The sequence below is a fragment of the Synchiropus splendidus genome, chromosome 11 (assembly GCF_027744825.2).
Source record: "Synchiropus splendidus isolate RoL2022-P1 chromosome 11, RoL_Sspl_1.0, whole genome shotgun sequence".
NCBI lineage: Eukaryota > Metazoa > Chordata > Actinopteri > Syngnathiformes > Callionymidae > Synchiropus > Synchiropus splendidus.
Window position 1 is genome coordinate 228,669 of NC_071344.1, and position 12,806 is coordinate 241,474.

At 49.4% G+C, this 12,806-nt stretch overlaps 1 protein-coding gene across 3 annotated transcripts in view; it reads right to left on the reverse strand.

The window, feature by feature from the left end:
- Positions 1–3,054: 3,054 nt before the first annotated feature.
- Positions 3,055–12,806, reverse strand: part of gpc3 (glypican 3) — a 106,130-nt gene continuing 96,378 nt past the window's right edge. For all 3 annotated transcript variants that reach the window (XM_053878744.1, XM_053878743.1, XM_053878742.1), the window contains one exon: positions 3,055–4,963. In XM_053878744.1, coding sequence (XP_053734719.1) covers positions 4,788–4,963 — 176 coding nt within the window. In that variant the 3' untranslated portion in view covers positions 3,055–4,787. The remainder of the gene's footprint in view (positions 4,964–12,806) is intronic.

Here is a 12,806-nt window from a genome sequence, read left to right on the forward strand (position 1 = left end):
GATGAACTCACTGCCGCTGATAACTTCCCGGGACAACAACAAGGTCACATCCGCAACACAAATACGGTGCAATGGAGACAAACTGGCTGCACATCTTGTTTTAGTTTGGTTCTTTCAACAGGGAATCACACTCCAAAAAGATACTCACTCAACTGTCGCAGTGCATCATGGGACTTGCAGTATGATTAGTGGAGGTTCTTTTTATTATTATTATAAATTATAAATCATTATTGCTGTTGTATCTGATGTGGCCCAAAGTGCAACGTCCGAGAGTAAAACGGTATGCTTTATTATGTCATAATATGAAATTGAGTAAATGAAAAAATAGAAATGCAGTTGAGCAAATATACCATTTCACACAATTTATAAAGTAAAAATATATACAGTAATTTTGACACAAAGATCATTGTTTTCCAGAGTAACAATATTAATCATTACTTAAATGAAGAAATAAAATGAAAACTGTCAGAAAACCAAAAAGGCCTTGGATTAAATTGAATTATTGTTAGTTGTTGGACATAAACATACAAATGAGAGTATTTACAAGGTCGCAAGGGAGTACTATCTCAGTGAGATATTTTGTGTTAAATTGTAGAAGAGATATAGACATCTATATATATCTATATATATATAGATGTCAATCCCAAGTGGCCTGCCAGAGCTGTCTAGCATCTGAGGTCATCGGTGAAATTCCAGAGTGTCGAGGTGACGCAGCAGAAAGGCAGTCTAATGAAAAAGCCACACCAGAAAATGCGCTGGTGTTCTGTGAGTGTTCCTCTTCCATTCCACTGAAGAAAGCTCCAGTGTTTGTGCTCCGGCAGCCTGCTGGCCTGTGTGACTTCTCTTGTTGGCGTGCCAGTGGCTGATGACACACTACAGCTGCTGCACCCGTAGTTCCTCCAAAAGCCTCGGTGTCTCCATGGCAAAAGAAATGCCATGCATTTCATCCGACGAGTCCACTTGTTTCTGAACATATCATTTGGAATCACTCATGTGACACGAGAGGGGAGGCTGAGATAAGAAGCTTAATAGCCGTATCTGACTTGAAGTGATACGCACTCGTAGGCATCATCATCAGCCAAACACTGAAACCTGATAAACAAGTGGGTGAGTCATGAAATGGCTTCGCGGTGCTTCCCCTGTGACTCATGGAATTGGACTTTATCATGAGCTGCACCGCTGCCCCGGCGTCTTGAGATGAGGTTGGAGTTGAAATGGTGACCGACCGTGCCCAACATCAGCCTGGCTGAGAGTGACGGGCCAAACAAGTCAGTGCAGACGAGGCCTGTTGTTGGGGATGAAGACGCTGATAATGATACGTCTATGGGCTGGCAGCACTTAGAAAGTCCCCCAATGGCCACAGTCAAACTTTCTACCTCCGTGTGAGCAAGTCCGGACACGTCAGCCCTCGTGCGCGCGCGCTACTCCCTGGGTTTGGGGGGGGTAGCGTTGGGCGAATTGACATTCCTCCTTTTGTGTCCACATTCCTGAGTCAGATCCATTCACTTGTTGTGAGTGTGTCTGCTGCGGGAGGACGGCGGAGCCAGGAGCATGGGAGAGCGTGGGCCCAGCGCTGCCTTTAATGGCCTGACAAAAGCTCCCAAAATGCTCCAGTGCAGTCCATGGTAATTACACATGAATGAGCGTGGAACCATGTGGCATGTCTCAAGCTTTCAGAATTCCATCATCTGGCCCGGTCCAACCTGGACTCCGCCGTCCCGGGAAGACTCCAGCACGTGCATTGACATTGTGATTTTAATTCACATGCGCAGTTTGATGACCTCTCGGGCTCTTGAACCCAAACATCTTGGCGAGGAATACATATTCATGAGGTGCAGGAGAGGCAACAATCCCAGGTCGTCAGGACCTCACTCTTCCTGCTGACTAACATCAAGTTGACCTTTCACTCCTGTAACGGCGCTGTTGGGACGTCGGCCCAATATTAGCCTAAGAAAACGCAGCAGCTCTGCATGTCAATGGGCCTGTTTGCCCCCTCTCCAGCGCAGCATTAGCATGGAGAGGCTCAGCCCCCGCCCGCCCCGGGCCGGCGCGCTCACCTCCCATCAGCACCTTCTCTGTTCCATCTGAGCGGCTGTGAGCCAGCGGCGCAGAGAGAAGCCCAGCTGGATCACACTGCTGTTTCTGGGGAGCTAGAGTGGAGCACCAGGACGCCACACACACACACACACACACACACACACACACACAGCACTCTCCCGGGTGTTTGTGTTGAGCTTCTTAGGAGAGACGCTTTAAATGCGCTAATGAAGCTGATTTACCGATGATCGCGTCTGTTACCTCCGCCAGGTATCAGACGCCACTGAGACACTGAAACCACTGAGGCCCACAGAAGGACACATCGGAGTCACATTCTGCTCTGAGATCTGGCAGAGCTCCGGTCTGAGACACATCAAGGACACGAGTCGCTCTTTGACGTGGATCGCCTGCATAGCATCGAGTAGCGTGCTGGCTCCAAAATATCACCTTTCCCATGTCTTTTCTATATCACTGCCGGCGAGCGCTCACCATCCACCCATCCATCCATCCATCCATCCATCCATCCATCCACCCATCCATCCACCCACCCACCCACCCACCCATCCATCCATCCATCCACCCATCCACCCACCCACCCATCCATCCACCCACCCATCCATCCATCCATCCACCCATCCATCCATCCATCCATCCATCCACCCATCCATCCATCCACCCACCCACCCATCCATCCATCCATCCATCCACCCATCCATCCACCCATCCACCCACCCACCCACCCATCCATCCATCCATCCATCCATCCATCCATCCATCCATCCACCCATCCATCCATCCACCCATCCGTCCGTCCATCCACCCACCCACCCATCCATCCATCCATCCATCCATCCACCCATCCACCCACCCACCCACCCATCCATCCATCCATCCATCCATCCATCCATCCATCCACCCATCCATCCATCCACCCATCCGTCCGTCCATCCATCCATCCACCCATCCATCCATCCATCCATCCATCCACCCATCCATCCATCCACCCATCCGTCCATCCATCCATCCACCCATCCATCCAGTGAGTTCCAAGGTGCAGCTGAAGGCCCAAGGACGGAGGTTCTCCTCATCACACAGTGCTCAAAAGATTCCTGCCTTAAGAAGACAACCATCTCTCCTGAAGAGTTGGAATCTGTTGTTGACTTATTTCAGCAAACAGACAGACGAGGTGATAAGAGTTTTAAGGGAGAAAAGCAAAACACTGAACAACAAACAGACTCAAAGCAGCCCCTCTCTCTGGGTGAAGTTTGATTGTCAATATATACAGTATATGGTCATAAATCTCATATAGAACGGAAGACCTTGTGTTACAGGATGACATACAACTTTTTCAAAACGTTTTCGAAAATTTCAAAAAAAGGTGTAGTTTCTACGGCTACATTTAAAAAAGGTTTTATGATTAAACTCGCGCCAGAAGGTCCATCTATAGTAGCCCTCACCATGGTGTTAGATGGCAGCTGATTCCTTGCATCTCTTGACCACATGATGTGAACACAGGAGTGTTTAAGTGAAAAGCACCACATGAACTTGGCCAAACCTGGGACCCTTAGATCTTCAGTCTAACGCTTTCCCAGCTGAGCTATGTCGGCTGCATTGTTGTCATTGACAGCGGCCAGAGAGAGGTCCGAGCGAAGGCAGCGGTGAGAAAGGTCCTGCTTTAATAGGCAACAATGAAGGACACTGAAGACGAAGTCGACGACAATCATTTACAGGTCGAGTCAGTGCAAAAGAACAAGCTCGAAAGTTGCAGCATTGTTTCAGCCCCGCCCTAAAAGTCCCTCTACGAGCGACGATTTCGCCAGGACTGCAAATAAAGACTTTTGTAAACATCAACACAGAGAGACACACAACTGTACAGGTCAGAGCTCGGTGAGCCCAGCAGAAGAACTCACAATGAAGGAAGGGAAGTGGGAAGAAAAGCCTGTTTTCAGGAGCCAGTGTGACAGCAGGAGAGGGTTTAGTCCGCAGAGCTCCTCACCACTGACACAAAAGGTCCAGATGAGAGGACCAGAAGTGAAGATGGAGGTCATCTCAAGGAATAACAAAGGGGTGGGGGAGCGTGTCCTCAGTCACACTCATCTGAGAAAGTTTGACTTTTGTTTGGAGCTCCCGTCCAGCTTTTGCACGTTCACTCACCAGCGCATGTAGCATGTGAAGCTAAATCTCTAAGAAAACAACAGCTAGCATCGCATTTAGCAAGTTAGCATTGTCACACTAATGGCTACATTCAAAAAGCATTAATAACTCATTGTTTGTTGTGTCAGAAATTGATGAACACTGTTCAAGTATTTTCACCTTCCTGAAAATGTTTCAACCAGTCAGTCCAAAAGTCAGTTTTCTGTCAGAGCACAGTGCAGAACCAGGTCACATGGGCTTCAGTGATTCATACACTGAAACTAAATGCTTGACGGAGAGATGAATGGAGTCACCTCCAGAAATCCCACTGATCAGAAGTGATTTCAGATGTCACAACATGAAAGTATCAAAACAGCACTGGAACACAGGTGAATGATACAAGGAGGTGTTGACGTCTCGTGCCATGTCATTAAAGCTGCTTCAGTTCACGTGTCAACAAACACAAAATCCTAAAACTATTTCAGTCAGACGTGGAACTGCTCAGACAAACAAAACAAGACACCTCTGACAAGGACCGACGTGACTGTGGCGGCTCCTTAGAGTGGAACAGACTTTTTTTTTTTGGAAAGTCTCCACAGAGGAGGAGAAGGTGGCCCTCACTGGTGACAATGCTGGACAAAAGTGAGCGTCACAGAGACGGACAGGCCCAGGTAGCTCTTCCACAGGGGCTCGGCCGGCGAGGGCACGCCTCCGGCGCCTGCCGTGGCCAACTGTGGTGTCAGCAGCTGCTCCTGGAAGGTGAAGTCGTCCATCGCCAGGTTGTCGGCCAGATCTGCAGGGAGGAGACAGAGAGATGAGAGGGAGGAGCGACGGAGGAAGATGATGACAACACGGTCACGAAACACATGTGCTGTGTGTCTTTGTGACGTCCTGCCAGCTCCACTTGAAACCAGATGTCATGTGTTGACGCTGTCATCGCACACACACACACACAATTGAGCGCATCAAGAAGAGAATGAAGAGATCATGAGAAGTTGGTGATGCATTTCCAGTCAGGAACAGGAGCAGGGAAGGGATATGCCGGCTCTTCCTATCAGCTTTACTGTTGCGACAGCACATCATCAGCAAGGTAAAACTAACCCGGCTCACGTTCCCTATTAGTGGGTGAACAATCCAACGCTTGGTGAATTCTGCTTCACAATCGTAGGAAGAGCCGACGTTGATGGGAATTGAGCGCAATATCAAACTCTTCATGTAGCCTGTTAGCGGTTGGGCTGTTCTGGTATCTATCCCAGCCACTCGGGGCAAGAGGCAGGAGACACCCTGGACAGCTTACCACTCCAACTAGACAACCACTCGCACACAATTTAGAAGCGACATTCTGAAAAACAAAGACATCAGAACAACGGAGCAGGGGCCCAGACCCACAGCATGTTGTGACATCATTGTTCCCAACATTTGCTCCTGTTTTGTCTTCGCCGGACGAGAATCCACAGAGTGAAGCGCGGGGTGACGTCTTCTGAAGTTCCCCACCGGCTGTGATCGTGGTTCATTCATTCCCAGAGATGCGCAAGAGGAAGAACAGCGGGAGCTGCCCTGACTGTGGTTCAGAAGAGTTTAGACCTCAACACTGGCTGAGGAATGTCTCATTTCCTGGAGCTAAATGAAGTCATCCTCCCTGCTCATCACCCAATCCAAGAAGCTCTCTTCCATCACCTCCAACCTTCGTCACTGTCTCCTCTCTCCACAGGTCCAAACCACGCAGCCTCCCTCACTTCTCCACTCCGCTCCAAACCTCTCGCCCCTTCTAGCCAGCCAAAGTTGCACAATTCATCCAGCAACAACAAACCCACCATGTGCCGTCACACCAACAGAACGTCTCGCTCTGCCGTCTGTTTGCATAATTGGCTGCCGGCTCTGTAGTTAACACCGGCGTGAGTTTGCCATTGAACTTCTCCTTCATCTGCGGCCTGAATGAAACCTTCTCATACAAATTCTCTTCCTTAACTGCCAGCAGGAATCTCACCTCGGTGTTTGATCTTCCAGCTGGCTTTTAAAGTTCCTGGGACTTCAGTCTTTTAGAACAGGATGAGAAGCAGATGAAAGTCAGGTGCTGCGCTGTCATCTTGGCGCTGAGCAGCAAATAAAAGCATCCAGGATTCAACATGGCGGGTTTCAAGTGTTTGGAGGTGCCGTGGTGATCTGCAGCGAGAGAGTGGGGAGCGTGCCAGAAGAGGAAGAGAGACTTTTCTCCAGCAAATAAAAGTCAATCCCAGTTCACTCCCCTGCTCTCCATCTGCTCCCCTGCCCTGACGCTGAGCAGAACCTCCTCCAGTGATGACTTACGAGAGAGGACATCAGCCATCCAGACTGTCAGGAACGCTGCGTGCACACAGGTCGGCCCGCAGACACACACAGGCCCTGACGGTGCGCCTGACACATCCACGTCTGGACCTTTTTCAATCTCCTCCCGACACTTCGTGGGGGGTATTTGTGAGAGACAGCAGAAGATATGTGGACAGCCTTCTGCTAAACAAGAAGGATGAGGTTCTGAAGATGAGGCTCAGCTCCTCCAAATCAGAGGAGATGACGGCCAGAATGTCTTGTCCTGATGAGAAACCCAAGATGGACGTCCACTCCAGCTTGTTCTTCAGTAAGTAGCATTTGTAGTCAAGAGTGTGTTGAGACAGGAGCATTCAGAGACCAAGTCTTTGCACGCTCTAGTCTCGACACAGTCTTGACTACAATCTTGGGGTCATGATCATAAGTAGAGGCGGAGTGCAGTTTGATGACAGAACTAGGGAAGAGCTGAGCCAAAAGACAGCGCTCAACACGATCTCGGTTCCTACTCCCTGCTGCTTTGGTGACACAGTGAACAAAGGCAGATACTTTCTTAGACAGCTGGGTGAGACGTCACCCCGAGGAGACTCAGTAGCACCACACAACCTGGTCAACAACAGCAATACTCAGACAGTGTATCCGGAGGTCAGGATGCCATTGTATTTGTTTATCATTTCAAAATATTACCAGACACAAATAAGGGGAACAAAATAATAATACAACACAAACAAAGTAGAATAAAAAAAATGAAGGTTGTACAATAATTATACAGCGATATGAATTCAATTACACTTTTATCAGAATTAAAATACAAATCCAAAATAACTTCAAATATGGCTTCTCATGCAAGTGCAGACTATCTTCAGCAAAAACAAAAAAAAGTTGTAGTCTCTACCAAGTAACAAAGTGCACCAAGAAACATCAGATATCAAGAAAAGAAAAGACTGCATTTGAGCTCCACTTCCATGTCTCGATCTTCCACATAACAGAAAAGGATTCCAAGTGTTTTCAAATGTATTTCTCTTCCCTGTAAGTGCACGTGTAACAGGGGAGCACAGGTTCTTTGGTAAAGTTGGCCGTCTTGTTATTAGCTGCGCAACTGGCGCTCGCTGCGTTTGACAGGGGGGTAAACCGATGTGGATTGTTTTGCCACAAGCCATCAGCCGCTGCTAGCAACACGAAGCGTGTTTCTTCTCCTCAGAAAGATGCAGACTGAAGCAGAGAGAGGGCAGCCAGCTGCTAACCACAAGCTACGGCAAGTGTCTCCAAGCTCTGAAAAGAAACACAACTATTTTTATTCAATGCAAGGGATGAAATGTCTTTTTTTGTTCTCATTTTCTGGTTGTTGAATTGTATTGCCCTAACTTTTCCTTTGATCGAGACACCCAAGGCGCTTGACAGAAAGCATCATCCGCCCTCACCGCTGGTGGCCAGCTACACCAGCAGCCCCCCGGGATTTTTGAATCCCCACATTCAAAAATGGGATCAAGTATTGAATATCGACCGCGGTATCCATATTGAGCTTGCCAATCCACCATGTCATGTCATGTCCCTCCTGGCAGAGTCCAAGAGTAAAAACAAAGGGCCGACTACAGAGCACCGGGTAAAACGTTTTTGCCCCCTCTGTGACTGACTTGGAACTAGAAGACAAGAGCTGGTCACCATCCCAACAGAGGACATCCTGTCATGAGTAAAAACTACAGCAGAAATGAGCACATTTACAAGGATGATTTGCAGTTTTCCTGTAACATTGGTGTAGAAGACTCAACTAAAGCACTTTAAAAACACAGAACGAGGCCGACGTATCAGTGGGAGTTGGAGGCAGAACCTCCCTGTGACCAAGAGTCACTTCATACAGAGGCTGAGAGGAGGTTACACAGAGGAAGGAACTAAACCAAATAAACTGCGTCTCCTCCAAATGTCTCTGCCATTACGACATCACCTGAACACCAGCCAGGGCACAATTCACCTCTCCTCCTCCGACATTCTTTGGGGGCTCTGAGAGAGCCACTTGTCACCGTCGACGGCGGCGCACTGTACCGCCGGGCCAGTGAAGCTCAAGGTGCAATTGGACACAGCTTTTATATACACGCTGGATGAGAGGGAGGGGGAGGAGGGGGGCATCTGCATTTATCTGTTTGTGTGCGGATGATGGAGTGGGGTGTGTTGGCAAGTGAGAGTGGGCCACTATTGTGCTGCGAGTGTGTGGCCGGCGAGAGACGGCGCAAAGAGCGGGGTCTTTTCTTGTTGGACACGAGGAGCACAGTGCGGCCTTGTTCTCTCATAAACACTGCAAACTTAGATCCCGACACGCTGACACTGGGCCGGCCTAATAATATCCTGGTATAATTAGTGATGAACACCTGCGTCCGTGCGTGTGCGTGCGTGCGTGAGAGGGAGATGCTGGCACACGCTGCATGGTTCCAACCACAAGAGTTTCAACCAATGTCACACATTCACGTCAAAACTTTGGGCTTCTATAACTGCCACGATAGCAGAAGCCATAACCTGGGCGTTTTGGTGTCATAGCCGATGCATGAGCGTTGGCTTGGTACACCCACACAGCGCGCACGTGGGTGCCTTCTTCTGTTTGAGTTGCTCAGCTCTTCCTGTTTGCCATGATGACAGACAGTGACAGGTGAAGCAGTGGACGAGCACGACTTGATTAAAATAGATGCACAAAAGAAAGATGTGGAAATAAGTCCATCTATTTCAGAGGTGGGCAACTTCATTTCCTGAGACAACCAAAGAGGTGGATGGATGTGACCGGTTCAGGCGGAGCAGGGTGATGGGACAAGATGAAAGGAACAAACAGAGACGACGTATCAGGGCCTCTTTACGGCGCCTGCTGCCCCCATGACCTGAGCCCGGAGGGACTATGTTGTCACTGAAGTGTCCAAGTCACTGTCACATGGCTGTGAAGGAAAGAGTTTCCAGGTTTCTGTTTGATTTGCAGGTTCATGTTCAGCAACACATTCAATCCGAGCGTGGCCAGGGTTTTGATCAAGAGTCTCCACACAGGTGGCAGCCAGAGCGAGAGGCAGAGGAGCCCAACTGAGGCTGCGAGGGAGGGAGAATTAGATGTACAGATGTTGAGCTGTCACTATAAATAGAGCCATGTGGCCCACTGTGGCTAATGGCAGCGGCGTGGCTCTCAGCAGAGCCAGGATCTTCTCGGGCTACACGCCTCCCCGCCAGTTTTATTGTGGCCTTATGATCTCCAGTTAGGACCCGGGGGAAGAGGTCAACAGAGGTGATTTGTCACGACTAAGAATGGAGTCACATGCAAGTCAACTGCTGAGAAGACTTCTTCACCACCTCCCTCTGAGGCGCTGAGAGAGAGGGAGCGGATGTTAGTCTGGATCCCCGGCAGGTCAAACTGTGGCGAGGAGAGTGTTTGTGTGTTTGCTGGATGTTTTTGTCTGGGGAACAGGAGGGGTCGGGGACGAGTCTGGACTTTTGTTTCCAACTGTTGCTGGGCCCACGTCAGAAAGAAAAATGAGTGGAAAAGTTGGGCAGGTGAAGAGAATGGCAGGAAGAGGAGTAACCAAGTGAGTGAACAGAGCCGCCTCTGGGCGTCGACCGGCAGCCGCTGTCCTAACCCTCCGCTGCTCCGTCATGCTCCAGTACACTTGATTCGCTACATGTGTGCTGCTGTGCCCTGATAGGTATGTGGAATGCCAGGACTCCAAACACAGGTGCTTCTTATGAAAGTGGGGAGATGCTTCAGATTGCTGCTACACTGGCAGACGCACATGAGCTGCTCAAATCTGGTCTGGAGCTTCCACGAGAATCCTCAGCTCACGAGATGTTGGGAGGCAAAGCACATACAGTGGTGCCTCGGTTCTCCACCACAATCCGTTCCAGGCGGCCGTACCAGAAGCAAATTGTTCAAAATCGGAATCCATTTTTCCCATGACAATGAATGGAAATGCTGCGTTCCAAGCCTTAAAACAGGCTTTGGTAGGAGTGACTGCAGAGCGTCTGCTGCAGGTGCGCTGTTCCTCTGTGTGTGTGGCCACTGCATGTGGGAGGGGTTGCCGAGTGAGTGACGTGTCTCTCCAGAAGGGAAGAGGTGCCTGGTGCGTGTCCAGCTCTGAAAGTGCGCTTCTGTGCAGTTTGGTTGTGACAAAGTCATAAACCAAGTCACGCTCTGTCCCAGACTGGCCTCATCCCTGTCCCAGCTCCAGCCCACAACAGGACAGAGGACCCTGGAGTGGGCGCTCCAGCACCTCCCTGTGACACTCGACCACGGTCCAGGAAAGGTTTGACACCTCAATAGGAAGAGAAAACAGTCAGTAAATGGAGCTAACGGGACGCGTCTGCATACAGAGGCTGCGTTACACACAATAACAAAGCGCCTCGTGGCTCAGCTGATCGGTCCACGCATGTGATGGTTTTTCTGGCTTTTTTTCGGGGGCGTTTGAGTTCTGGATTTTCGTTGGAAATCCGAAGCAGAAAAATCGTGAAATTTTTGTCCAAACTCCGATTTGTTCAAAGTCTGGGACTGGGACCACTGTGTCTTCTCTGGCCTCTCATCTGTCCGCAGGCCAGTTGAAAACAGTGCCATGTGAGAGTTTCCCAGTCTCTGCTGTGACGCTGAAAACATGAGGACAGTGCTCCTGTACAAACAGGACACGAGCAGCTGCGCAGCAGACGCTGACAAAAGGCGGACTCATTTGTTTGTGTGGTGGCGGGTGACGTGGAGGAGCCCTCACCCCTCAGCCTCTGCCAGGGTTGTCTGTCCCCGGACAGTTCAGATGGGGAGCCAGAAGGAGCGGGACGCCTCTGTCTGTGGAATGCGAGCGTCTGCTTCCACACCCACAAGCTGAGCACAGGGGCCATCAGGGAGACGTTGACGCCCAGTAGAAGGCCGGGCCAACAGCACGCTTCTGTGAGTGGCTCTGACCTCACAACCTCCACGGCGCTCTGTGTTATTCCAAGCTGCGGGACCCGCCCACTCTCCGGGCTCCAGAGTCGGAGAGCACGACGGGCTGTATAAAAACGCAGACTTGGAAAGAAAACAAGGATGGCTGGTTCTCATCCAGTCGGAAGATTGTTTATGAACTTGAAATCCTCATGCTTCTCACGAAGGCCACGACTTTTAGGTCTGCCCTCTCAAGCAAGTGAAGCTTCTTCGCAGGAGCGCTTGGTCCAACTAGCTCAGGCTGTAGTAAGCAGCTCGTGCTCATGTTGGGAGGGCGCTCCGTGGCATGCTCGCTCGCACAGTGGTGCGGCCTTGGTGTAAATACAGCTGACATAGTTGTTCATGTGCATCGCTCGTGACATCACACTGGAGAGCGTTTCACTTCCCGTCGTGGGCTTGTTATGTTTGTGAGCCTGCGAACTGGACCAAAACTCATGTTGTGTTCAACTGTCCCTCATACAGTTCAGAAAACATGATCATTACTGGACGTTACAGAAGTGAATAAATTCACCCTCGGGTTTGTTGCAGCACATTGAAGTGGATTGAACAATGCAACCGTTTATTTGCGAGGGAGGGTGATAGTGACTTCAGGTTTTGAGGTTTGCTTATTTTTATCCTTCATTTTAAGACTGTGGTTTTGCCTTCACTGAACACGTGCCTCTCGACCTGGTTTCTTAAAAATGCATTCATTTTTGCCTCATTTGAAGTGTGCAAAACGAATTTATTATATACATATATTTAAATATGACGGCAGTTCTCAGAGGATTTCAAAGAGTCTTGTAAATGTAAACAATGATGCTGATCATTTGGATTATGGGTTGAAAAGATGGAAATACAGCACTGAGTCAAATGAAATACCTGAGTTTGTGATAAAAAAATATTCATCAAGAGGACAAACACTACTCTAATATGACAACTATGTCAAAGTGCTGAACATAAATACATTGTGTCATTCATTTTTGCCTCAAAGGAAGTAAAACAAAAAAGTAAAAAACTAAATTATTGAAATATATACCAGTCACTTTGTCCAAACCTAGTGGTAACATGACTGGGAGGAAATCAGGGGACAATTGTAAATCCCTGTCTGTTCTTGCTCAGGAAGTGCAGCACAGCTCAGTGTCCAGACGGAAAGTGAAGTGAAACGGATGGAAGTCACTGAGCTGTCAAGGCAAAACTCTTTCCAAACAGCGGCTCGGCCAGGTACTTGCCAGTCAACAGCTATGAAGTATGAGCAGTGCTGCTGCGGGCGAGAGCGCTGCACCCACGGGCCTCTTCCTGCAACAGTCCAAATTAGATTCACGCCGTCATATTTATAGCGCCTGCTTCCCGTAGCAGCTAAAATGATTACGGGAGGCAGAAGAAAAGAGAGACGTGGAGGTGCGAGTGAGACTCAGGGAGGAGAGTCGGG